This window comes from Lissotriton helveticus, chromosome 2_1 (genome assembly GCF_964261635.1).
Source record: "Lissotriton helveticus chromosome 2_1, aLisHel1.1, whole genome shotgun sequence".
NCBI classification, from domain to species: Eukaryota; Metazoa; Chordata; class Amphibia; order Caudata; family Salamandridae; genus Lissotriton; species Lissotriton helveticus.
This window is the reverse complement of record NC_136059.1, coordinates 1557257956-1557285060: the sequence shown is the minus strand read 5'-3', so window position 1 is coordinate 1557285060 and position 27105 is coordinate 1557257956. Positions and strand designations below refer to the sequence as shown.

The 27105-nt window shown below is 45.5% G+C and overlaps 1 protein-coding gene across 1 annotated transcript in view; it reads left to right on the top strand.

The window, feature by feature from the left end:
* LOC144818783 (glyoxylate reductase/hydroxypyruvate reductase-like) overlaps window positions 1–27105 on the top strand; it is a 228384-nt gene that overhangs the window by 193652 nt on the left and 7627 nt on the right. The window contains exons 7-8 of the mRNA XM_078676526.1: window positions 2309–2444; window positions 5970–6100. Coding sequence (XP_078532652.1) covers window positions 2309–2444; window positions 5970–6100 — 267 coding nt within the window. The remainder of the gene's footprint in view (window positions 1–2308; window positions 2445–5969; window positions 6101–27105) is intronic.

Here is a 27105-nt window from a genome sequence, read left to right as displayed (position 1 = left end):
TGATTTGTGCCACTCTTTGTACCAGTTCTTTGGACCCAGATGTATGTGACAAAGAGAATTGCCATTTGCTCTTTTGGGGTGCAGGATTATCCATACTTTAAAAAAAAAAAATGTCAAAACCTGTATCGGAAGAGATTGCACAGCATAGTTACATAGTTCCACAATAGCAAAGGATTAAGCACAGCAATACATTGCAGCACAGCAGAGATAGTCGCAAACTTGTGTCACATTGGAGTCAATGCCATGGAGAGTTGTCATAAATCCAGGAGAGAGGTAAAAGCAGACAACCAGGGGAGGCACCATGCGTAGAGGGAGAAGACGGAGGGAGTAAAGGGGGCGTGAACAGAAAGGAGGCAGCTCATGGTCAAACACCGGCGGCAGCCGCGGGCAGAAGGATTATCCATACTTGGCTTGGTATCATGTGAGAAATGAAGAGCACTCACCAAAAGTGTATATGGACACTACGCTGTGTAGAATATGCAGACTCTAGGCAGATATAACCCTTAATAACCTTAAACCCGCAGACACGTACTCTGTGAGCCCCACTACCTCTATGGCGAATATGTTAGACAAAGCACTGTCCTTCCAGGCCTCTTCAGATTATACTGAGACTCTTTCCCCACTAAGAGCCTCTCAGGCCACCCCACTACTACGTGTACCTACTCAGAGCCTCTATCTCAGCTGGGATGTTCTTCAACCGGTTGCCTCTAAGGCACAGGGAGGACAGATCCTGCAGCTGGACCAAGGACCCGTGGCGCAGATCGAGTACACAGCGGGAACAACTCTACCCACGATTTAAGAAGCACTGATTATCGTAATATATTCCACTGCGTTCAGACGAGAGATACTAGGATATCTGAAGGCTTGTAGGAAACAATACTCCTTACAACGAAAAAGGACAATAGAGATGATAATGATGCCCTGATGAAGTCTTGGTTTAACATAAACAGACGAAACACGTGTTGACATGGAATTCTTGTAAAGGAATGATTAATGGCAATGTGAATAAGAAAGCCTGGATGTTCGAATAAGAGACATTGAATACTACAATCCAAACATAGAAGACTATTCTTTGACTCATTGAGCGCTCAGAGATTTTTTTAAATTAATTGTTGTGATTTAATTTTGGAAACATCTTTGTGCTTTTCGATTTGCCAGTTTACCAAGAAATAGTACTGAATTGTGTTAAATTCACACTTTATTATCCACATCTCTATTAAATTACATGTAATTCTGCAGGCTTAAGGTCTAAGCCAAATATTCCCAGTTACTGAAATTACAGTTGAAGAAAGAGTCCATTGACATTTTCAATACAGCATCTTCATTATTCCCCAGAAACAGTATAAGGGGACGGATCTTGAAAAAGGTTCACATTGGGGCCTGTAGTATAAACTAAATTGAGGTTCGTGTGAAAGAACAACATTGACAAAGTCAATAGGTTTGTGCCAATAAACTTGCACATTTATGAACTTATCCCCGGCCGCCTCTGGTGTGAATGGACTATTCAGAATACATTCACTTGCCAGATAATATGCTGCTACTAACAAATGTGCTATAACCAGTCAACTTCTTCTTTTCCAAGTCCGCCAACAAATACATCATAATTCATAACTTTAATGCTAAGAAGAATGAAAGTCAGCCACGGTCCGTTCAGGTGGGCGGGGATTCTGACGGACGTTGCCGCGGATTTTTTTTATAAATAATTAATTTTCCCTTGTCATCATCTTCGGAATCCCCCCCCCCCCATCCAGCCCCACCGCCCGCCACTGTTACCTGCATGGACCACAGGTGAGCCATGTTTTAATAGGATGTTTGTTTCTAAAGAAGTGAACATGCAGTGCCTAATTTGTAAAAATGTAATTAGAAAAGAAATACATGGAGTGACCTAGAGTTTTTCTTGGGAGACTGCCACCGGTGCTGCTGAATGCTGGGATCGCTGAATGTTAAGGCTGCCTTGTCTTGATTACACCCCATGCCTCTTTCTTCTACACTACACATCCTGTCTCTTTATCTCACTCTTGCAGATTCGGTTTCATACCTACTTTCTCCTTTTGTCACGGTTGTCCTATATTTCTATTCTTCCTCATCTCTCCCATGTTCTGGCTTTAGCTCTATTGCTATGGTCAACTATAATGCTAAAAATAAGTCCCAGCACCCAAACATTAATGCTGGTGCTCACCACCTGCTACCCCGGCACAAATTAAGCAAGGTCTATGTGGCAGCTCAAATTGCATATCTGCTGCCCACTATAGCTGATTATTCTTTATTGATGCAATGCATCCATCACGTCCCCTTGCTTGTCTTTCAGTATCAATGGATGAGCTCGCCAAGCAGTCAGATTTCATCACCGTGTGCTGTGCGCTGACACCTGAGACACAAGGCATCTGCAACAAGAAGCTGTTTTCTGCAATGAAAAGTACAGCAGTATTCATAAACACCAGCAGGTAGGGAAAGAAAAGTGGAAGGAATAAACGGCTGATAAAAAGTGGCACTTCGGCAGTCCAGAAAAAAAAAGCAGTCTGAATATGAATCCTGCCACTGCTCCACAGTCACCTGTGTGTTATGTGCATTTGTACAGCGCACAGGGCCGGACTGGGAAACGAAACCGGCCCTGGCAAACTGCTCGGCCCGCATCCCCTGGGGTGGGGAGGGGCAGCCAAGTAGTTTGCGGGGGCTGGTTTCGGTCGATTTTGTTACAGGGGGACAATATTGCCGACCCCCAGTAACAAAAACCAGCCCCCACCCTAGCGGCCCATCAGGGAAACGCCCGGTGCCCGCTACGGCCAGTCTGGCCCTGCACACTATCCCCTGCGTAGTGTCCTGGCGCTGAGCAGGTGTGTTCCTAGGCCTGCCCAGGGTAGGTTGGATAATTGAAAAGTCAGGTCTTCAGCTTCTTGCTCACTTCAAGAAGAGAGTAGGAGGTCCTTCTGTGGAGTGGGAAGCTGTTCCTACTTTAGGAGCCACATATGAGAATGCCCACCCTCCTGATCTGGTTCTAAGCATGCGCAGGATGTGTGCAAGTAGAAGCCCTGCGAAGTGGAGTAGTCTGGGTGGTTGGTGGAAGGAGATGTGACTGTTCAGTAGGTGGGGTTTAAATTGTGTAGTGCCTTGAATGGTTGTGTGAGGAGGTTGAAATGAGCAAGTTTGTGTATAGGGAGCCAGTAGAGCTCCCTGAGGTGTGGGGTGACGTGAGTTCTGTTTGGGAGGTTTAAGGATGAGTCAGGCTGCCAAGTGAGCTCTGGATGGTTTGCTGTGTTCTAGTGAGTTTGTTGGTGATCCCGGTGTAAAGGGTGTTCTGGTAGTCCATCTTGCTGGTGACTAGGGCGTGATTGACAGTGTTTCTAGAGTTGCTTGGGAGCTATGTGGAGATTGTCCTCAGCATCTTCAGGGTGTGAAAGAAGGATTCAGTAACAGCGGTCATTTCCAGTTTGCTGTTAATTATTTTTCCGAGGTTCCTCGGCATGGATGCTGGGTGAGAGTGCTCATTTAATTTTGTCCGGCCACCACTTGGAGTCCTGTGGTGAGGTATTCTTGCTGAAGAGAGCTACCTGTCTTGTCAGTTTTGAACTTGAGGAAGTTTTCTTTCATCCAGTTAGCGCTTTGATCATACATATGGTGAACCTGTTTTGTGTGTTGGGGGTTTTGCCTGCGACGGAGAGAATACGTTGTGTGTCCTGGTGTCGTAGAGAATGTTGATGCTCTATGCACAGACGGCGTTGGCCAGAGGGATATTGCATGTGCTAAAGAGGGTAGGGCTGATGAATGAATCTTGCAACACTCCAAAGATGAGTGTGAGAGCTTCCTACAAGTAAGTCGCCAGGCTCACAGCTTGTGTTCTATCTGTTAAGACCGCTCCAGGGGAGAGCAGGTCCTTGGATGCCAATTTTGTGCAGGTGCCTGATGAAATCTTTGATGATGGCGAAGATATCTTGCTACTGTTAGTGCTGACATCAATGTGATCTGCAAGAGCTGTGAACTTAGTGTTCCATATCTGCTGGTGGTAGCATCTCAGGGCTGATTAGATGAGGTCTTTATCTGTGGTGTTTTGACTTTTTCTCCATTTGCATTCTAGTGACATTTCATCAGCCTCAGTTTACCTGTGTACTAGCTGGTCTGTGGTCAGGCTCTTGCCGTTGGGTTGCACTTGAGGGGAGGCAGGTTTTTGGTGTATTCAGTGATCCAGCTGTTGAGGTTTTTGAAGGCTTTGATATTGTGATCGAGCGGCAATAATTGCACTGAATTATGCCAGCAGATGTGATGGAAGAAAGGAAAGGCGTTTATGGATATCAGCATGGTGATGTAAGCAGCACCACCATGTGAATGTCCTTGTACAACCTAGCCCAAACAGCATAAGGAGTAGTCAGCGTTTGAGTAGGTAAGGATGAGTTGCAGGTCACCAGTATCATCAGACTGCTATGCGGCAAGTGAGAAAAAACATGTTTTTGACCTAACAGAATTTTATTAAATTCTATCACAGACGGTCATCATTTGTCCCTGTCCTAAGTAGGAGGTGAAGGACCAACAGAAGTGTATAAGAGAGAGAATAGTTTTAAGAGGTATTTTCAATGTATGATCATCACATGAGTGTGAACTTAGACAGATATGCAAAAGTAACAAGAAATATGTGGTGCTCGATGATGTTTCGAACTGGAACAAGGGAAAATTGCAAATGTAAGGTGTGACGTGGTTGTGAGTTAGAAATTAGAGGAATGAAAGAGAAGGGGTTATGGGACTGGTATATGATGGGGTATGTTGAGTTAAGTGGAAAAGGAGAAGAAGGGGATAGGACTAGCATATGATGCATATGCTCTGGGGCAAGGGTGATGGGTAGAATGAGACTTGCATATGATGCCGCGTGTTAAGGGAAGAAGGCAGTGGCAGTTGGTGGTATACAAAAATGGTGAGGCACACAGTCAAGCTCACACGCATATAGTCACAATAAGAAATATAGCCACACAAACACACACAATCAAAATGTATCGCGAGTCAGGAAGGCTCCACCTTCAACAAATAAAAAATAAAAGTTTCACTTACCATAGCCTGCAGCACGTCCTCATGTTCTCCAGTCTGTGGCTCCAACTCCTTCGAGCACGAGGTGACATCCCAAAGCAAACTACCATATCCAATCCAGACACTGCTCTCAAGCTGTGAAGCAGCATGAGAGCAGTGTCTAGATTGGCTGGAGAAGGCTGGCTCAGCGCTCCAAAAGGCCCTGGAGGCCTGTGCCCTCTCTCCAACCGCTGTTTAAGACAGCTGGGTTGGAGAGGTTTGAGTTGCGCATGTTGGGCTGCCCGTAGCAAGATTGCTGGCCACCCCCACATGCACACTTCGAACTGAAGGGGTCACTCCTCATTGTTGCCAATCAGCAGCGTTGATGCACTGGTTCCGCCTTGCCCTCACTCTCCGTTCGGCAGAAAGCTGGAAAATAAAATGGTAATAAAATAATGTTATTACCATTTTATTTTTCCAGCTTTCTGCGCAGCGGTGTGGGGGGATGATGCTCCTCCACTGGTATGGAGGAACCGCCACTGGTAGAAGGTGAAGGTATGGATGTGACCAACATATGATGTTGGGTGTAAAGGTGAGAAGGTGAAGGGGGATGCGCTAGCATGTGATGCGATGTGTTATGTTACCAGAAGAAGGTGAAGGGGGATGTGACTAGCATATGACGGGGTGTGTTTGGTTAAGGGAAGTTGAAGAGGGGGTGTGTGACCAGCATATAATGGGCTGTGTTGAATTAATGGCAAGTCTTCTCAAATAAGGTTTGTTTCTGTGAAATGTGAAGGTTTCATCATTGCTGAATCTGCATTACCTTGAAAAGTAACGTGCATTTTTATTTCTTGTTATATGTTGTTTCACTGTACTGTTGTAACATCTTTAATATATTTTTGTAGACAGGCTATGCGATGTAAAGGAATACATGCTTCAGGCTCTGATACAGGACAATCTTTTTTTTCGTTCTTGAGCAGAGGAGCTGTGGTGAACCAGGAAGATCTCTACCAGGCTCTCTCGAGTGGTCAGATCGCCGCTGCTGGTCTGGACGTCACAATCCCAGAGCCTCTCCCATTGGATCATCCTCTCTTTAAACTGAAAAACTGTGGTACGTAAAAAACTCAAAACATGAACAAAATCATGAGAGTAACACACTGCAGTACTCACTATTATTGGTAGCGAAATAGCAGGAACTGATCTAAGAAGCCGTACAAAGCAGTTTTCATGGTTTTATTTTTGATATCTGCAACAAGCATAGGCGGCTGGCACAGTGGCAGCTGGTGACATTTGAAAATCGTGAGGCAGAAACTCATATCCGTACTGGACCGTCGCGAGCGAGCGTAGCGAGCGAGCCCGAACCCCCTAAGGAGGGTTCGGGGGGATTTTCCCCAGAGAAAATTTTGAAAAAATAGTGGAAAAATGGTGCATTTTCAAGCTAATTTGAGGAAGCAGGAAGGTTAATAAAGCAATTGTGAAAGTGCAGGTATTACATTATTAAAGAGCTGTCATATAACATAGGTAGCTGCTTATTTAGTATAACCACAGAGCTTTATAACAGACTTCAAGATACAATGCTGAGAACCTCATACCAGGAGTAATTGAATCAACACAATAAATGGAGGGCAGCCACTGGTAACAGCTAGAGATCTGATATTGGTGGGTTGGTTGTATATGGCATGGCACTCCACTCACGACTCACCTACTAATAGAGCATAAAATAATTGTTACAGAAGTTAGGATGGCCTTTTTTTGCCGTTTTACACAGAGCGAACTGGACCAGCAGGTATCAGACTCAGAGAACTTTACATGAGCACCAGTTGCATTACAGACGGACAGGTTCATATTTTTTTGTTAGGTAGGGGGGAGATTAAGTGATTTGCCCAGAATCACAGAAATTGTTTCAGCCAGTTGACAGACTCGAAGATAGTTCGCCAGCTGCCAAGTCGGCCGCTCTAGCCCTTAAACCACATGATCGCAAGTTGATGCAACTAATGTTGTAACCTGGTAGGACGGTCAAGTAGAGCTGTGAGCCTGTGAGCCTGTGAGCCTAGCTCTCTGGAACACTCATTGAATGTGGAAATGAAATTGGAAGCAACCCAGGAGAAGCAGTTGGAGCTTTTCACGGGCAAGGCCAGGGCAGATATTATGCATGTATTGGTCCACTTTCTCCCAGAGGGTGTGCACTGTGTTTTGTTTTAAAACAAGATTAAAATACATACTTTAAACGTAATCACCTCGATGGTCATTTTCTTATGAGAAATTCACCCAGAGCAACTGACTCAGTGTGAGTTTGCTTCCTAATGAAGATTCTCTCGACTGGTGGAAGTGCTTTTTTGTCTTCCACTGCGATGTTTTGACATATTTTTAAAGTATGCACTCAAAATACTGTAAACGTAGGTGCAACATGAATTTGATTGAATCCCCCACTAAAATCGCTCGCTGAGCACACTTCTGTTGCTGTGAAATGGTGCCACCTAAAAAGATAAGCTGCTCTGACAACAAAATAAACCACTAACAGCAGCTTGCAAATGGAGTAACAGCCACGCCAGACCTCGCTTCAGGGAAGCAGGGCCATTGGAACCAAACCATTAAAGCAGATGGAACTGCTGATGAAAAAAGCTTGACAACTGACTGAGCCTGGTATGAACCACAAATCCCTCATTACTCACTGTGCTTTTGTAGCTGGCATCTGATCAGACCAACCATGCACTCGTCACCAGCCGACTGGACTACGGGAACGCCCTCTACACCGGAACTACAGCCAAACTCCAGAGAAGACTCCAACGAATCCAGAACGCCTCCGCACGACTCATCCTGGACATCCCCCGACACAGCCACATCACCGGACACCTGAGAGAACTGCACTGGCTCCCCGTCAGCAAGCGAATCACGTTCAGACTCCTCACCCACGCACACAAGGCCCTACACGACCAGGGACCCAAGTACCTCAACGACCGAATGACCTTCTACACGCCCACGCGCCAGCTACAATCTACCAGCCACGCACTCGCCACCGTACCTCGCATCCGCAGAACCACCGCCGGAGGAAGATCCTTCTCCTACCTGGCAGCCAAGACTTAGAACTCCCTCCCCACTCACCTTCGACGCACCCAAGACCATCTCTCCTTCAGGAAGCAACTCAAGACCTGGCTGTTCGAGCAGTAACACACCCCTTCCCCCAGCGCCTTGAGACCCTCCCGGGTGAGTAGCGCGCTATATAAATGCAGTGATTGATTGATTGATTGAACCATCAACCAGCTAGTGAATTAAAGTATGCATGTGATTGTTGTAAAGCATTTTTGATTTGCGAGAACTGTCATTGTAGAGTGACTGAACTCAATGACAAACCCGTCACCTCAACAGCTAGCATTATTGCTTGGCAAATGTGGGATCGAAAGAGCTTGATGTCTGCTGGGAATGAATACACATTTTTTGGCAGTTCCTCTACATTCGACTCCGATTGGATTTCCCGGTGAGGGGGAGTTGCTTTTCAATGTAATGAGGTCCCGCCACAATGTAATGAGGTGACGTCTCGCCACACTGCCTGAATACAGAATGACCAGCTGGCTCCCTGGATAAGCACACAGCAAACGTGGAAAATCATTTAATAAAAGAATGTGGGTCCCCTAGAGTCCAGCTGAGCCCTTCCAGAATCCGTGCACGTAATGGTGAAAAAATGCACGTATTCTCCTAACATTATATATGATCTTTTTGTGCTAATAGGAAATGGAACACAATTACGGGTCCGAGTCACAAAAGTGTTTGCTTTTCTCTGTTCTGAATAAGCACATGAAAACAGTAATTATTATGAGTAAATCGGAATGTTTTTCTCTCAAATAATGAATGTGCAAACTCTGCCAGACGTGTGCCCTCTCTGCATTTATAAATGCTAGAGCAGGACGAGGAGTATGGGCATTCGAGAGGCGATGGCTGACTTATGTTAAAAAAGAAAGATAAGCTTTTGATTATTTAATCTCATGCCTCACCTGTCGACTTTTGCCCAGGCACACAGGCCTTTCTTAGGCCATGCTTTAGATCCCAGTATTTCCCACATTTATGTTAATTGTTAGTCTGAGTCAACAAACGCAGTAAAATGGGATTTTGAGCCAGGATTTTGCTAACTTTCTAACCTCACATTCATTAACCCACACAGCAACCCTCCATGCACTTTAATATGTCTTACCCAAATTATATTTATGTTATAAACCTCACAAGAATGAAATGTGGAGCCAGGTCACATCTAACTAGCCAATTCTGCCAAGGGCCCGCCCCACTTTCAGAATAAGAGTTACTAAAGTTAAACAATATTCAGCATTCAACTACTATCACCTTCCCATGGCAACCCAAGAGTGCTCACATTCCCGGTTAACGTGTATGATTACATATTGAGACGTTGTGGAAAAGTAAATTTTGCCATGTTCTGTGTCCCTACGCCTCACCCATCATATGTTATGTGTGCATGACTAATATGCATATGTTATTCCCCATTTCTGATTAAAGACGCAATTACAGTTGTGTCCACCTCTAGTGTGCTATTGTCCAGTCCTCGTGAATACTACGAATATCAGGCCTATGTAAGTAATGTTGCCACGTTTCTCAGTGTGCACGTTATTCCATTATAAAGTCCCCGTTTCCAGGCCTCAAAAGGGCCCGGACCACAGATTCAGCTCCTGTCTCCTGAAAGCCTCGCTGAGGAGCGATACAGCCCCCACCTGTATCCTCGACCCTTCACTTACTTCCTGCCTCGCAGTGCCCGGTGCACCCCGGCCCTGCCTCTGAGTCTGCCAAAAGTATGTTATAGTTCCTGCTATCAGTTCAGTCCTCCTCCTCTGCATTCCTAAGCTACTGAACTGCATCAATAGTTTCCGTCATTGTCTAGCCTTCTCGTCTCCACGTTGGAAAAATACTGTATTTAATGGTCATTTAGTATTCTTCATCACGCACTACATGTAGAATAATGCATGGTCCAGTCTTAGAGTCAAGTTAGCCTCTCCCCTCATGACTTCTAGTTCATATCAACATGTTCCCTAAACGTTAGATACCAGATAGGATTTAGGTACATGTCGCTCCGACCCTCCAGACTCTAGTCTCTGCTCCTAGCACAGAGTTCGTAGCCCCCAGCTTCTCCTAGTAACACGTCATTGCCAGTTTTCGCGCACCATTAGGTTAGAGGTCCCGGCTCCTTAGGTAGCCCCCTCCTATGTGTCCGCCCATTCATGACATATTCTGTTACGTTCGCATCACATGTCTATGTATACTCCCAGTTACACCTCTTTTCACCCTTATCTTTCGCGACTGTTACACGTCACGCCTTCTACTCCACCCACTGTTACGCCTACTGCAATGTAATGCTATGTGTTTGCGCTATGTATATATGCCTGTGTTTTATTATTGAATGTTAGCGCGCTCATCCCAGACCCAGCCCCGGCAGCTGCCGGGCCTCTTTTTCCCTGCCAGGCCTTATTGTCCTATTCCTATGCAGGTTGTCCTGATCCTGTCCTTATGCTGTAATAAACCTGCAGAAACTCCTACTACCTCGAATCTTGACTCTTATTTATTGAGCTATCTGTTATTCATTCATTCATCAAAAAATAGGGTATTATTTATTTATTTACCACATAATGGCGCCCGAATAGGGACTTGCCCTTTCCCCACGCGTCGGTGAAGCCACGCCGACCCCCTGACCCTCTGCAGTCGTGACGGAACCATATTGGCCAAGTGCAGATATTTCTGCTTCAAGTATCCCTCAGGCCCACGGAGGAGACGGAGGAGGCGGTCCAGCATCCGAACGAGACGGTGGAGGAACGCGGCGAGTCCCGACCAGAGCCCAAGCCGAGAGTCCAAGGTCCGAGGTATCCGGAGGTCCACCCGTAATTGAAGTCCGAAGCCCGAAGTTCGTCGTCGTAGTCCAGTCCCGTCCGAGGCCTTCCGTTCCGTGCTGCCCGGTGAGTACCATTGCTGGGGTAGTGTCTAGACAGGGTCAGTCTAAATTGACTCCTGGTCCGTGGGTTGGTGGTACCCAAGCTCACAAACGAAGTGTTCACCTAGGTGGATACGGGTCTTGATGTGTTCCTTTATGGGACCGGTATGTTCCGTACTGTTACAGCAGTGCATCCAGTAACTCTAGTCTGTTCCGTTCTCGAGAATTCTGTTCTGTTTCTGTTTTCAGTATTTTCAGGTAGTATTCTGTTCGAACTGTTATTTATAATATTGTTCAATGTATTTCCAATGTCGTGGTATGCCTGAATTGTTTTCCTAATTGTTATTGTTTTTTCGTGTATTGTATTGTGTTCCGATTCAAGTTTAGAATGCCGCTCTTTTCCAAGTTACGTCAGTTAAAAACTAGAAAGGGTCTGTTAGAAGCAGCAGTTCCTGTTCCGCCTAGGGACAGTCCAGGTCACTTTATGTATCAGAAACATGGCATAAGCGCCATATTGTATCTAGATTTATGGGTAGAGTATACCAAACAGTTAGAAGAAAAGTATAGATGGCCCGTATCGGGTACATGGGATGCCGAATGTATCATGCGAGTAGAAGAAGCATTATGGAAAAAGAAAGCCAGACAGTCACAGAAAGATGCCATCGAGTTATGGCGTAAGGAAGCGCATAGAAGAACGGAAAAGGAAGTCAGAAAGTCAGAGTTAAGTAGAGAATCCCAAGAACGAGCCCAAGAAAGAGAATTAATCGAGATAGGTGAACAAGTCAAAGCCGAACAGTCAGACAGACAGAGGCATGCCCTTATTAAGGGTATGTATCCTCTTCTTGCCGAGGGCTTGCCAAAAGCGACCCCAGAGGCATCCAGTAATTTCCCGCCACCATTAGTTCCGACCAAGCTACGTCACAAACCGACCGCAGCTGATATTTTTATTTCGTCCTATTTGGACGACACAGTCCCCGAATATGCAAATCCTGTTCGCGTTCCGCCTGTCCCTGTAAATCAGGCACTTCCTGTTCCTCCAAACACCGGAGTACCTGTTACGGTACCCCCGGGTCAGCCCGCCGTACAAGTTCAGCCCACGTTACAATTACCGACTCTGCAAGCACGAAGAATGTCAGTCGACGATTCTAGTCTAGGGGCCGCAGGAGGAGGTCCTCCTCAGACCCCGCCGCCACACAAGCGTTTATCAGCACTCGAATTACATGCTCAAGCATCACAGCGTACTCCTAAAAGTAATAAGTCTGTTACAGAAATCAGGCAAGCCCTTAACGAATGTGTTTATGATCCAGTTCCAGGCGAATATAATATGGTTTTATATTCCGTACGTGTAAGAAGGGTGACCGAGTATCTAGTCACCTTGCCAAATATGAAAGAAGATCTAGACAGAATATATCGTTTCATCCGTACAGGGGATGATCCAGAAAGTATTGGCGAGATTATGTCTCAAAGGAAAGCCGAGATTCAGCTCATGATATTAAAGTTCCTGATCAATTGTCTAATAAGAGAACAAGATTATCCGTTTAAAGATCCCACCGAAATGAGAATCCTGACAAGGTGGAGTGATAATATAGCCGAGGGTAAACACAAGACCATTAGTGCCATGGAAAGTATGTACAAGAAAATTCGTAAAGAAATAATAAGGTTACACGAACAGCGTAAAGCAGCACAAGTAAGCGAGAAAGAAAGTACCTCTGATCCTGAAGAGGAAGACGAGAATTCCGCCAGAATAGCGTATGTAGGAAAATCCAGATTTCCAGATCGCCATTTACGTCTAGAACCCAAGTCTAATTTTCATCATCCAGCACCAGAACGAGAGCCTCGCTCTCTAGAACAAGTATTTCAAGCTACCGATCACATTCTGAAATCACGAGTCGGTTATAGCGAATTAAGTACCATGCATGAACAAGAACTAACCCGATCAGCAGTCCGATGGATTACTGATTCTACCACTTTTCCAGACGAAATAGTGGCACAAATGTTTCTGAAACTGCCCCCAGCCGAGCAACGACTGGTGGGTATGTATATGATCCAGCACCTCATTACTCTGTATGAGGGTCAACATTCTGATCCAGGCCCGTTACACGATATCCTGAACGAGTTACTCCAGTATAGATGGAGAGGTCTAGGTACCGATTTAATTAGTGTCATTCTAGAACAGCGCCACAAATATAGAACGTTTTTGAACCCGCATTTTGTTCATGTCTCACCCCCAGAAAGTAAACCATTTTACATAGACAGACAGAATCCGTTACGAGAAGTCCACCCAGTCCAAGGGGCGGGTGGCGATATGCAACGAGTGTTTGTATACACTCCGATTTCAAAGATGGAACTCCTCGAGATGAAGAAATTAATTCCCTGTCATGACAAAGATCCAGCAGGGTTCCATAGAGAATTAAAAGACATGCTCCGTATGGGAGAATACACTTACCCAGATGTCATTAAAATGTTAAAGGTCCTGTTACCCGCAGGGGTGTATGAAAAATTAAAAGAAAAAGAATGGGAGGTGGGAGAGAAAAAGATCGATTGGGCAGCTCTAGAAGCTGAAGACAAGGCACGAGTACCAGGTACCGGTCTTGGAGATAAATGTAAAGAATTACCAGAATTATTGATTCAAGTTTTACCCAGATTATTGATAACCAGAAAAGAAGACTGGGATGCAATCTCAGCCTGTAAACAGAAACAAGATGAAGACACTAGTGATTTTTATTCTAGATTCGAGAAATGTTTTAGTATTAATAGTGGTCTCAAGACAAGTAGTGAGTCATACCCTCACCTTTTCGTTACCAAATTAGTCGAGAATTCAAGTCCACAAATTAAAAACCGAGTTTTGAAAGTCGAAAGCACCTGGCAAGCAAATACTCCGTCCCAGATGCTCCAGATGCTCCAGTATCACCAGAATAGAATCAGGGAAGAGCAAGAACACGAAAGAAAACGTATGAAAGACACGAAAATGAAAGTGCTAGTTGCACAATCTGTTCCTCAAGACAGTCAGAAGAGGGGTCCGAATCAAGCCAGTCATCCTGCAGCTCCCGTTAAAGGGAACTGCAATTATTGTAAACAGCCAGGTCATTTTATAAACGAGTGTGCAGTTCTGAAACACAATATAGCTACTGGTAAGACTAAAGAAAGACCACGTCCGCCGAGACAAGAACAAGTTTCACAGACTCCTCAGTCACAGAATGCACAACAGACAGTTACAGTACCGCAGCCTATTGCTGCAACACAGCACGTTACTTCACAGATGTACCAGTATGCACAGTCCGAGTATCCAGAGTACCAGTCATATTCATGAAACAGCCTAGAGAGGGAGGTAGGCTTGCCTCTCATCGAGATACCTGTAGACCAAGAAGGTCCCTATGTTCATAGTCAAGTATTAGGGAAAGACAGAAAATTTTTGATCGATACAGGGGCAAGTAGGACCACAATTAGTCATGCCGAAGTTCCAGGGGCTCCGCTCTCAGGCTCAAGAAATGTTTCCCTTGGATTTTCAGGAAAACCCATAGTTAATGAAATATCTCAGCCAGTTACTCTAGAAGTAGGTCCATTGTCCCGTACTACTGATCTGTTGCTTACTAAGTCATGTCCAGAAAATCTATTAGGTATTAAGACATTGAAAGAGTTAGGTGCAGTTATTTGCTGTTCCCCAGAGGGAATACGTCTGTTCCTACGTGACTTTAAGGGTCACTATGTATTACGAGATTTTGATTCAAGATTGTCTAATGTTCCGCAGCATTTATGGGCGCAAGGTCCAACTGATGTAGGTTACATGCAAATCACACCCTATCGTGTGACTCTCAAGCCAGATGTAGTGTTACCCCGAATCAGACAGTACAGATTGCCACCTGAGGCTGTAGCAGCCTTATCCAAAATTATTGACGAGCTCATGGCTCAGGGAGTAGTTGTAGAAACTGACTCCAATGTATGCAATTCTCCGATCATTCCAGTCATGAAACGTACTGATCCAAATGCACCGCCAGTATATCGATTAGTGATTGATTTACGAGAACTTAATAAATGTATTATTCCTCAGTACCCAGTTGTCCCAGACATTTCTTCCCTGTTAACAGCCATTGATTCCGAAGCCATGTTTTTCACTGTTATTGACCTCAAGAATGCATTTTTTAGTGTTCCAATTCATCCAGACAGCCAGTTTCTTTTCGGTTTTTGTTTAAATGGAAGGAGCTATATGTTTACACGCGCTCCTCAAGGTTTCACAGAAAGCCCTAGTATTTACAGTCAAGCACTCAAGAGACAACTAGACAACATTCACATGCCAACTGACACTGCCCTGCTCCAGTATGTCGATGATCTACTGATCACAGCCCGTTCTGAACGTGACTGCGAGCGAGCATCACTTACAGTTCTGTATTTTCTAGCCGAGATGGGGCACAAGGTGTCACCTTCAAAGCTTCAATTCTGTGTCCAGCAAGTGGTATACTTAGGACACTTGCTGTCCAAGAGGGGTAGGCAGTTGACACCCGACCGTATCCAGTTAATAGCGAGTCTTCCCCAGCCCAGAACTCAGAAGGAGGTACGTGCCTTTATCGGCCTTACTTCTTATTGTAGACAATGGATTCCCCAGTATGCATTCTTAGCCAAGCCACTGATACAGTTAACGACACAGGAGGCAGCCGTATCGACTGTCCTCCCTTGGACATCTGACCATACACTTAGTTTTAACGAGTTAAAGAAAGCCCTATGTCAAGCTCCAGTTCTGGCTACACCGAACTACAGTAAGCCTTTTACACTTTTCGTTACAGAACGCGAAGGTACAGCATTATCTGTTCTCACACAAGATCAAGCAGGTCAATATAAGCCCTGTGCTTATTTTTCGAGCACATTAGATCCAGTCGCCCAGGCGTTGCCTGCGTGCCTCAAGTCAGTTGCAGCCACAGCACTAGCTATCAGACAAAGTGATTCCATAGTTTTAGGACATTCCCTGACAGTACAAGTTCCGCATTCAGTAGAAGTTCTTTTAAACCGAACACAAACTCAGCACTTGACAATTGCACGTTTAACAGGTTATGAATTGACACTGTTCCAGCCACACATAGAAATTAGACGCTGCAACGTTCTGAATCCTGCTACACTGTTACCATCAGTTAATTCAAATCCAGACACACATGATTGTGTGGAAGTAGTTAACATTACGACAAAGCCAAGACAAGACCTGACAGACATTCCGTTACTAGATCCAGACCTGACACTTTATGTGGATGGTTCATGTATGAGAACTAGTACAGGAGAACTAGTCGCCGCGTATGCAGTGACTACTGACACTGAAGTTATTGAAACACACCGTATTGATACTCTGTCCGCTCAAGCAGCAGAGCTAGTCGCTCTGACACAAGCCTGTATACACGCCAAGAACCTGAAGGTTAATATTTACACAGATTCACGTTACGCATTCGGAGTTGTACACGACTTCGGAGTGCTCTGGCAGGAGAGAGGTTTTATGACTTCTCATGGAACCAAGATTCAGCATGGTCTCCTTATTCAAGCCCTGTTAGATGCCATACATTTACCGACATCTATTGCTATCATGAAGTGCAAAGCACATACGAAAGTTACTGACATTATTTCCCAAGGTAATGATCTAGCAGACCGCACAGCCAAGCTTACAGCACAGACTCCAGACATTCCAGTTAATCAGACACATATTCCAGATCCGATTACATGCATGACAGTTAAGGACCCTACTCGAGATGTCATAGATATCCAGTCACATGCTACTCCCGATGAAATCAAGAAATGGTCTGTACAAGGAGGGGTCCAGACAGATCAAGGATGGTTAACGAAGGGTAGAGCCACATGGTTTCTCCCCGATTCTATGGTTCAAGTCATTATCAATACCGCACATAGTCCAGCACATTTAGGAGAAAAAGCTATGTTAGACAGTATCCAGAACATTTGGTTCAACAAACATTTACGAGCTGCAGCCAAGCAGAAAGTCCGTACCTGTATGATATGTTGTCAGTTTAATCCAGGTAAAAGTGTCCCGGTGGAACAAGGTGGTTTCCAGCCCCCTGACCACCCTTTTGAGGTCCTCCAGATGGATTATATTCAGATGGAGCGATGTCGAGGTTTCAAGTATGTCCTTGTAGTTGTATGCGCTTTGTCCAGATGGACAGAAGCATATCCAGTCTCAGATTACACAGCCGCGACCACTGCCAAGCAGTTGGTTCGTGAATTCTTCCCTAGATATGGACTCCCTAGAGTCGTATATTCTGATAACGGTCAGCCATTCTCATCCGAACTCATGAAACATGTTTCCCTGTTGTTAGGGTACCAGTGGAAGTTCCATTGCGTACGCCATCCAGAAGCAGCTGGACTAGTCGAGAGACATAATCAGACTCTGAAAATCCGTATTGCAAAAATCTGTAAAGACAAGGGTGTGGACTGGTTAGTAGCTTTGCCAGTCGCTCTGTTTTACATGCGTATGGTCGCACATTCCAGATCAGGTCTGTCCCCGTATGAGGTCGTATTCGGCCGCCCCCCTAACATGTGGGGTACTCCTAGACCCCGAAGTATTACCGATGTTTCATGTAATATGCTGACAGATTACCTAGCTTCCTTGATGTCTGCCCTCAACTCATGTCGTTCACAGGTTGCCGCCGCATTTCCAGACAATACCGAGGTGGCACCGCACGAGATCGTTCCAGGATCCTTGGTGATGGTCCGCAATTTTGACAGATCAAGTCCGCTGGAACCACGTTGGAAGGAGCCACGTCAAGTCCTCTTGACCACCCGAACTGCCGTCAAGTTAGAAGGCAGGAAGGGGTGGGTCCACCTTTCTCATGTAAAACTTTTCAAGGGACCAACGCCAGTCTTCAGAGACATTGCCAAGAACATTTCCCAGGATTCCAAGGATTGCCAGAACATTGTTTTAAAGGACTGTCCCGCACCAGACTTTGTTACAACCCCTCCCTTGTTAGAGAAAACTCCGCAACAGGAGTATAAGCAAAAGCTCAGGTCTAGTAAGTCAGCCAGTTTGATTGTATAAGTCCTCCCCTAGGTGAAACGGTTAAATTGTTTCTGACATGTATAAAATAGACCCCCATAGTGAGAGAGTCAGTCGAAGTTCACTACAATGTATCGTTTTACTAAGTTTCATATTGTTTCTCAGCATAATGATTTCCTGCACCAGCTATGCTTTCTATCTGTGTTTTTCAGTTCCTCATGTAAATATGTCTGCTCATGCTACAGTAGAGCACACGTTTAGTGATCTGCCTCCTCACGAATATTCATACCGCCTCGCCATGCGTAATAACACATTTATCCGTATGTTACATTATTCACACCAGACCAGCAATGCCACTAATTGTTGGGTGTGTGGTCGACTCCCCCCTTTCCAGACACCGAAGGGAGTTCTGCCACTGTTTCCTTATCCATTCTCACACAATGGTTCGTGTGGAGCATGGTCCACGTTAATGTCATCCTCAACAGATATGTCTTTTCTTAACAGTACATGTTTCCCAGACAAGGGTTTCCCCCACAGGACAGGATTAGATCTAGAAAATGAAGTATATAATATAGGAAATTATTCGTCGAATTTCATGGTTCTGAATGTTCAGTCTGATACTACTCCAGACTTACCTGTTATTTCAGTACTACCAGTCAAAGGCGAATTATGTGTCCGTAGTTATGGTTCTGTACATATAGGTCATAGTGAATGTACTACTGTTATCCAGTATAGTGACAGTAGGAAATCTATTTTCAAAGCTTCACGTCATTCTTATTTTATTTGTGGTCAAACTGCATATGTCCGTCTGCCCCTCGATTGGGAGGGAACCTGTTACATTGCCTTCCTACTGCCACCTGTTTTTCTAGCCCCACCTGATTATCATAGGAATTCTTTCTTAGTACACATTAGACATAGAAGGGAGTCCCCAATTGTCGATTATACTGAAACTGCTCTAGAACAGTATACAGATTTCAATAGAGGTTTCTTTTTTTTTATAGGACCTGTCCAGAATAGTAAACTAATCCGTAGGTTAACAAGAACCCTCGAAGCTGTAGTAAATGAGACTGCCTCTGCTCTAGGTAACTTAACCGAAGAGCAATCTGCTATGAGATTTGTCGTTTTACAGAATCGTCTCGTCCTTGACGTCATACTGGCCGATAGGGGCGGGGCCTGTAGAGTCATCGGATCTAGTTGCTGCATTTTCATTCCAAATAACGCGCCGTCTGTTTACTCAGCTATAACCAGACTCCATAAAATTGCCCATCTGATACACCAAGATCCAGGCACCTGGACATGGTCCGGTTGGTTCTGGAATATAATTTCCGCATGGGGATGGAAAGTCCTGTCCTTTCTAGGTATTTCAGTAGCGATCATATTCAGCTGCTGTCTCTGTATACAATGTGGCCCTGCGATTTGCAGCATGTGTGCTACCTCTTGTATTCCCAGTCCCAAGCCCCGTTCTAAATCCCGTTCCAAGACAATTCGAGACGAGCAAATGGTACTGTATGAAATGATAGATGGTATCATGAATATTGATGTTTCCTGATGGAAACGTAGTGACAAGGAGGGAATGTGGAAAAGTAAATTTTGCCATGTTCTGTGTCCCTACGCCTCACCCATCATATGTTATGTGTGCATGACTAATATGCATATGTTATTCCCCATTTCTGATTAAAGACGCAATTACAGTTGTGTCCACCTCTAGTGTGCTATTGTCCAGTCCTCGTGAATACTACGAATATCAGGCCTATGTAAGTAATGTTGCCACGTTTCTCAGTGTGCACGTTATTCCATTATAAAGTCCCCGTTTCCAGGCCTCAAAAGGGCCCGGACCACAGATTCAGCTCCTGTCTCCTGAAAGCCTCGCTGAGGAGCGATACAGCCCCCACCTGTATCCTCGACCCTTCACTTACTTCCTGCCTCGCAGTGCCCGGTGCACCCCGGCCCTGCCTCTGAGTCTGCCAAAAGTATGTTATAGTTCCTGCTATCAGTTCAGTCCTCCTCCTCTGCATTCCTAAGCTACTGAACTGCATCAATAGTTTCCGTCATTGTCTAGCCTTCTCGTCTCCACGTTGGAAAAATACTGTATTTAATGGTCATTTAGTATTCTTCATCACGCACTACATGTAGAATAATGCATGGTCCAGTCTTAGAGTCAAGTTAGCCTCTCCCCTCATGACTTCTAGTTCATATCAACATGTTCCCTAAACGTTAGATACCAGATAGGATTTAGGTACATGTCGCTCCGACCCTCCAGACTCTAGTCTCTGCTCCTAGCACAGAGTTCGTAGCCCCCAGCTTCTCCTAGTAACACGTCATTGCCAGTTTTCGCGCACCATTAGGTTAGAGGTCCCGGCTCCTTAGGTAGCCCCCTCCTATGTGTCCGCCCATTCATGACATATTCTGTTACGTTCGCATCACATGTCTATGTATACTCCCAGTTACACCTCTTTTCACCCTTATCTTTCGCGACTGTTACACGTCACGCCTTCTACTCCACCCACTGTTACGCCTACTGCAATGTAATGCTATGTGTTTGCGCTATGTATATATGCCTGTGTTTTATTATTGAATGTTAGCGCGCTCATCCCAGACCCAGCCCCGGCAGCTGCCGGGCCTCTTTTTCCCTGCCAGGCCTTATTGTCCTATTCCTATGCAGGTTGTCCTGATCCTGTCCTTATGCTGTAATAAACCTGCAGAAACTCCTACTACCTCGAATCTTGACTCTTATTTATTGAGCTATCTGTTATTCATTCATTCATCAAAAAATAGGGTATTATTTATTTATTTACCACAACGTAACAACTCCCCCCCCCCATCCCACCCCACCCCACCCCACCCCACACTGCCCCCGACCACCCCATGTCTGGCCACTGGGCTGCACAGGGCAGTGTTCCAGCGGGCGGAGTTCAGCCTTGAGAGGGTGCATGCCATGGTTCGGGGTCTTCAAATGCCCACGCTGCTACGACAGTTCCTAGTATGTCACTTGGTGTCCCTGAATTCTGGACCTCAGACCTTCTCATATTTCTCGGGGCAAGACTCAGCGTCAGGCCTGTGCCTCGGAAAAATTCTGCCAGTCCGAAAGTCAGTCACACGCACCAAAGGGCTCATTTTCACCACTGAATTTTCTTTTGTTCTTGTTGCAGTTTTATATAGCGCGACCTCGACCCGAAGGTATCAGAGGCGCTATAGTAGGGATACATAACATTCATTTGTTTGGGGGGGGTGGGGCACAGGAGGTAAAGTGATTTACCCAGATTCACAGATGCTGAGTCTCTCGCGTGAGACTCGAGCCTCGTCCTCCACCTTCAAAGTCGGCCGCTCTAGCCGGTAAGCCACAAGCCTGCTGCTGCGGATAAATGGCCAAACTGAATATGACTGCAACTCGGCACAAACGCAAGCGGAGAATATCAGCTTTGTTTGTGCTCCTCTCATTGTCATGACTCATGGGCATAACTAAAGTATCAATAGCAGTGGCACCGGGGAGAGGGATGTGATGGGCCTACTGTGTTCGCCGCGGTGGGCGAGCAATTTCCTGCAGTGCCCGCAACACCCTGCTCGAAGGCTGCTGCAGAAGCAGGCCCTGTGATGGTTGTAAAATATGGTACACTACCACAGAGATGTATGTCGTGCAACTCTCAAAATAAACAGAGCAACCAGCATTCGTTTTTTGAGAACAAGAGTTCTTTTTCACCATCTGAATTTGTCCCAGAGCCAGAGAGCTAAACGGAGAAAAACGAAAAAGGGAAAAAGGAGGAGGGCAAGAACGATAAGAAAACAGTGTAAAATGAAGAAAACACAGATGAAAAAGGACATGCAAGAGAGATAAAGAGAAAGGAAATGCAGGCTGGTGAAAGTATGAATTTAAACTTAGCATGCCTGGTATTCAGAAACCCTGGCATTCGACAGCACCTGGCAACTACGAATTATTATTATTATTTTTTTTTAATATAAATTAAGTGCTGATAATCCCATAGGTAATAGATATGTACAATGTAAGAAAACGCCCAGTTGCTAGCTTTCATATTTAGAAAGAATTAAAACTAATTAAAAACGTGTTTGTTGACAGGCGTGCAATGTCTTTAGGCACGAGCCCTCGTTATGATTATTTGGCGTGCAATGTGTATCTATATTTATCGATTCTGCGTTATTTATTGATATTTATCTCACCTGACAACCCGGGGATCGTTATTTATCAAGAGTGGCAAATACGTACCCCATATTATGCGTCTCTCTGTAATAGCTCACTTTGGTGGATGACAAGCACTCCGGCATTTTAGACCCCATATGCTGAGTTATTAAGGCAAACAATCAGTGTATTCATTTGATTAAAGAGGAACTGTAATCAGTATGTGAATTGCATTTGGAATGTTATTAAAGGCTCTGTACCTCTAGAATTTACTCAAACCAGATCCTTTCCATCCCATTATTACTGGGATGATTAAGTAAAGTCTTTGGAAGAAGTGTCAACTATCCAGTAAGTAAGTTACACTTACGCATGTATGCAATTTCAGAATTTTTGTTGTTCACATGTATTTCCTTGTGATCCAGCCCACAAACATAATGATAACACTACACTGCTTACAGATTTGCACCCAGTACCAGAAGAATACAGACTGACAACAGTTAAACACTGCAGAATTAAGAATCTGACATAGTAGCAGTAAGCCTCGGATTGGCAAAGCGGGCAATCGGCCACCGGCCGACGGATCTGTGGGGGGAATCCATTAGTGGGCCAGTGTTTGGTGATCGTCTCAGTCTCCACCACCAGGGCAAAGCGTCAAAGGCTGTAGTTAATGCCTCTGCATAAGAATAGCACATATGTTAACGTTTGTGCTTTTCTCCCCCAAATCCGCACATCTCTGTAATTACTTGGCATTTTCCCTTAATTTTTCCGAGGTTTTATCCTCGAAATAAATCTGGGTAAATTACAAATGTGATTATGCTATTGTTCGGTGACAAGAGTGACGTCATATATCGGATTTCACCGGGCCATCGCACCATCCGAATCCAGCGGGTGTGTGAATTATCAAAGGCCACTTACATTAGGTTTGGTAGTCCAAGAGCAAGTTAAACACTCAGTAGTTATAAAGAAGCCCTGCTTCTGATGTGATGTCATTGGGCTCAGGGCCTGGGCAGCAGAAGCCGTCAGGGGGGGAAAGCGTGCCCTCGTGTAGGCACTCACACGCATCTTGCAGATCAATTACCATGGCAAACTTGCTATTCCACGGACCACGGCCCAAGGCAACGTTACGTTACCCAAACACTCCACTGCCCTAGCCTAGTGTCGGATTATTATAGCCCACGTCTCACTCATACTTCAATACCTATAGGCCCGCTATCTATCTCTAAGGTTACTAATACTAAATGGGCCTGCACTGCAGTGCGAGAAAGAATAAACTCAAAACTGCATTAACAGTCAGTAACGTTACTTACATTACCATACGATACGACGACGAGTCAGTCACGCGCTCTCCTCTCCAGATGGATCGACTGGACTCTCAGCACTGGTCTGGTCTGGACTTAATTAACTTCTAGAAGACTTTCAGTTTCACTATCACCAGTCACTTGTTGTTGTAAAGTGTGTGCACTGGTGCGCCACGCGCGGTCACGTCACTGCAGCTTTCAGAAATGGCCAATCACCTCAACATGGCTTGATATAGCCGTATGTGATTGGCCATACTGAACAGAGCAGAAAACACCCACGCGCGGCACCATGATCCTGACCCTGCTGTCTACTCAGCCAATCCTGGCGCAGGCTTAACAGCGCCACTGCGCCAGGATTGGGCTACGAGCAGGAGAAAATCTGCCCATAATGAGACCCGGGCCCCCGGGGGGGGGTCTAATAGGTACTACGCATGCGCAGGCCAGTCTCATTTATGAGCACTCCTGGCTGTCACATGCGTAGTCACCCCGACCCCGCTGCAGCTGCCTACGCTCTCTGGCTGCCTGCCAGTGCCTGTGCGCTGTCACTCACTCTCTGCCGCAGCCCCGCCCCCCACCACGGCCCACTTCCATAGCTAATGCCCGATTCTGTCGGGCTCGTCCCGGCCCGGTAGCGCTGAGTCAGTGTGCTCGGATTTATTTTAAACAAAAATGTGTGTTTAAACTTTTATTATGCTTGTGGCACCAGCGGCGGTCGTCCATGGCTAGTGGGGCAACGCCCCAACGCCCCCAATGGACGCACCGCCACTGCTTCTAGAAGACTTTCAATTTCACTATCACCAGTCACTTGTTATTGTAAAGTGTGTGCACTGGTGCGCCACGCGCGGTCACGTCACTGCAGCTTTCAGAAATGGCCAATCACCTCAACATGGCTTGATATAGCCGTATGTGATTGGCCATACTGAACAGAGCAGAAAACACCCACGCGCGGCACACTGATCCTGACCCTGCTGTCTACTCAGCCAATCCTGGCGCAGGCTTAACAGCGCCACTGCGCCAGGATTGGGCTACGAGCAGGAGAAAATCTGCCCATATTGAGACCCGGGCCCCGGGTCCCTGCCAGTGTCTCTCAGTGCTATGGGGGGGGGGGGGCAATCCTGGCCCCGCTCTCATCCTGTTACCAGCATGAGAGAAGCGACAGGATTGGAGGGAGCGGCCTCTCTTGCCACTCCAAGGAAACTGGAGCCCTGTACTTGCTGTAACCCAGCTGTCTTATAATATCTGAGTCAGAGCTTTCAAAGTGCGCTTGTCTGGCTGGTCGTCGCAAGAGGGCCGGCCAAAGGGACATGCGCACTTTAAAAAGTGCCCGGGCAGCCCACCCTCCTCCCTGATGTTGACTCAGCAAGCCTCACCCTGTCCTGACCCTCGGTTTGGGAGGGGGAGGTGAAAAATAAAATGGTAATAAATTACCTTTATTACCATTTTATTTTTAATCTCTGGGACTTTTGGGGGTGATTTAGGTGACGGGATGACACTCCTCCCCTCTCACGGAGGAGCTGCCCCTGGCAAGGAACATTCGGAATGTGTGAAATGTTCATTTGAGATATACTTGCTAATCAAGATCCATCCTGGTCTTGAATATTATCTTAAAGCTGTTGAAGATATTCTTTCAAGAACCTTTCAAAACGTGTTTAATATGTAGTCTTCTAACCCTTTTAAATAATTGAGCCCATCGGCTAGCAGTAAGTCGAGGAACCGTTTCTACCTTTTAGATAAACATTCTAAGGAAACAAGCATGTTTTTTGTTTCTCGGTGGTTCTGGATTTAATTTACAGTTGTATTAACTTGTACGTGTAACTCATTTCTCATACATCAGAGGCCTTTCCAGTGTCATTTTTGCACTGCAAGCCTCTTTGGTGGGCTACACTGTTATCATATCCGAGGCCTCGGGCTCTCTGCCGGGACAGGGTCGCTTTCTTTCTGTAGGCAAAGCAGCGCCGAGAGGCGCTTAGGGGGAGCCTGGCCACCGTGCTGGAGATGGATCCATGTTTATATTTGAGCATGGTATAGCGCCTCGAAAAAGAGGCATTTCGGCGCTGCAGAGGCTTTAATGCATTGGGAAGGAGAAGCAAGAATGGCAGTAAGGCATATGACCATCTTCTAAATTAAATATTGAAATGAAACAGGTATGTTTTCAGTTGTGTCTTAAACCTGAAAAAATCAGATTGTGATCTCAAATAGATTGGCAAATTGTTCCGAGCCATCAGCATGATGAGCGATCTTCATCAGTGCTTAATTTGTAAAAAAACATAAGTGCCAGGGTCTTGTCAGGAGGCCACTGCAGCTTCCACCACACATTGCCCCTGCCATGCTGCTGCCAGTAATAGTAAAAACACAACTGATAACCATCGTTCTCCTACAAGTGTGACAGTTCGGACCATTCCAGCCCCCCAGAGCTATAAGAATTGCTTGAGCGGCAGACAATAATAATTTTTAATGTATATTGAATTAATAATTGACTGTTGTGATCATTTAAAAATTTGCCAGACAGTATCACCTTATGGCAGATTGTCTTTTTTTAATTAATTGTGGACAAAAATGATGTTATAGCACAGCACATATTGGTATGTAATACTGTTGGGACCCTGGTCGATGACTAGTGAGCTCTGTGAAGAGTGTACATGTTATGTACACCTCTATATGTAAGAGGCTGTTACTAGCACCAGTGTTGACAGTTAAGTGCCGGTGTCGGCACCAGTAACCACAGTTTCAAAGCAAAAATCAGATAGTACTAAAGCTTTATAACCCGCTGTGGTGAGCTATACTGGGCATTAAAGGCCAAATTCATTGTTTATTTATTTTATTTATTTATATCATTTATAAAGCGCACTGTTACCGACAGGTGAGGTCCTTTAACAAAGGACTGGGCCTTTAATGGCCGGTATAGCCCTGTCACAGTGGGATCTAAAGCTTTTAGAACATTTCACCCCATGAGGGCTGAACATCTTATTAAGAAAACAAAGGCATCGGAGACCAAGGGGGTTGAAGTTCCCCGTAGTTCTGAAGCCTTTGTTCACAGCTCTTGCTGTGAATGTTTAAGTGTTAACAGCTGCAACGCATGGCAAGGGATGTCAACTGTTGATCATTCACAGCAAGAGCTGTGAAAGCAGGCTATCAGAAATCAACCCCTGGTTCTCCATAGCTCGGCTAAACTGCTTTTCATGGTTCAGACAAGCCAGAAAGACCTAGTAGCTGAGCAGGATTCACCCCCCCCCCCCTTGAAGTCCCAGTGACACTGAGCTACATGAGGAAGGAAGGGTGTGTGTCCTACTACACGCTTAGATCAATGAGAGAGAGAGGACTAGATAGGCTAGACCGTATCCCCTGGATTATATATGCATATATCAATAAGGGCTAGCTAGTTTAAGAAGGGTATGGGAGACTCAGGTAGGTACGTCAAAAAACAATAACAGCAGATAAGGAAAAGCACTGTCTTCCTTATAAAGCCCTCACCCACCGACCTAGTCGGTGGCATGCTTCATCATCGGGCCCACCACAGTGGCACCGAATGTACCCCGGGTGTGCTTCAACGCCAGGTGACTGCGGAGCTGGTGTTGCTGAGTGTGCAGTGAAAAGGGTGAGAGAAGTGAAGTTTTAAAAGGCTATACAGGAGGTCCCAGCACCCGAGGGTTACTTATCTTTAATGAACTGGGCCTCTGTTAGCGGATAAAAAGGCAAGAAGACGTAGATTGGAGTGCTGATTATGATCTCCAACGTCTAGTGTGGTCTACATGTTTCAGCCAGTGCCTTGTAAATTTTAAGCTGG